At 47.4% G+C, this 820-nt stretch overlaps 1 protein-coding gene across 9 annotated transcripts in view; it reads left to right on the top strand.

The window, feature by feature from the left end:
• st8sia5 (ST8 alpha-N-acetyl-neuraminide alpha-2,8-sialyltransferase 5) overlaps positions 1-335 on the top strand; it is a 16,646-nt gene extending 16,311 nt beyond the window's left edge. For all 9 annotated transcript variants that reach the window (XM_076980855.1, XM_076980856.1, XM_076980861.1 and 6 more), the window contains one exon: positions 1-335. This exon is cut by the window's left edge and continues 224 nt beyond it. In XM_076980855.1, coding sequence (XP_076836970.1) covers positions 1-239 — 239 coding nt within the window. In that variant the 3' untranslated portion in view covers positions 240-335.
• Positions 336-820: the final 485 nt, after the last annotated feature.

Here is an 820-nt window from a genome sequence, read left to right as displayed (position 1 = left end):
CCAAGCGCCTGAGCAGCGGCCTCATGCTGGCCACGGCCGCGCTGGAGCTGTGCGACGAGGTCCACCTCTACGGCTTCTGGGCCTTCCCCATGAACCCGGCCGGCATCTTCGTCACGCACCATTACTACGACAACGTCAAGCCCCGCCCGGGCTTCCACGCCATGCCGCACGAGATCTTCAACTTCCTGCACATGCACGCACGCGGGATCCTGCACGTGCACACGGGCACGTGCAGGTGATCGCCCCGCCCCGGGGGCCAAGGTGACATCTGACCTGCTTTCCGATTGGTCAAGATTTGTGTGTATGTGTGTGGTATATTTTATTTATTTATTTTATTGGGGGGGGGGGGGGGGGGGTTGTTTGTTTTTTTTTAAGCTTTTGTTTTTAGAAATTTTTGCGAACTCAAGCAGAGAGCTGCAGTATGTGTGTGTGTGTGTGTGTGTGTGTGTGTGTGTTGTATGCGTGTGTGTATGCGTGCGTGTGTGTGTGTGTGTGTGTTTGTGTGTGAAAATATGCCTTTAAGGGCATACTGTTTATTTTAATTTGAATGTATTGAATGGTCCTATTGAGATGTAGGGGCCCTATAAACAGAGATACAAAATTATAAAACACTAACACAAAAAATATTACATAACATAACCTGCAAATGCACAGATAGAGACAGCTCACTCACCCTCTACTCCACACCCCAGATCCAGGCGTTTGTACAAGAGAGAAAAAATAGCTACAATACTGGCTCAGATAACAAATAGAGTACATTCAGCATAAAGAACCATTAAAGCGATTGATATTTTGCTACAAATATGCACATAATGAAAGC

The sequence above is a fragment of the Brachyhypopomus gauderio genome, chromosome 18 (assembly GCF_052324685.1).
Source record: "Brachyhypopomus gauderio isolate BG-103 chromosome 18, BGAUD_0.2, whole genome shotgun sequence".
NCBI lineage: Eukaryota > Metazoa > Chordata > Actinopteri > Gymnotiformes > Hypopomidae > Brachyhypopomus > Brachyhypopomus gauderio.
Note: the sequence above shows the minus strand (reverse complement) of the source record. Positions and strands in the feature narration are given on the sequence as shown.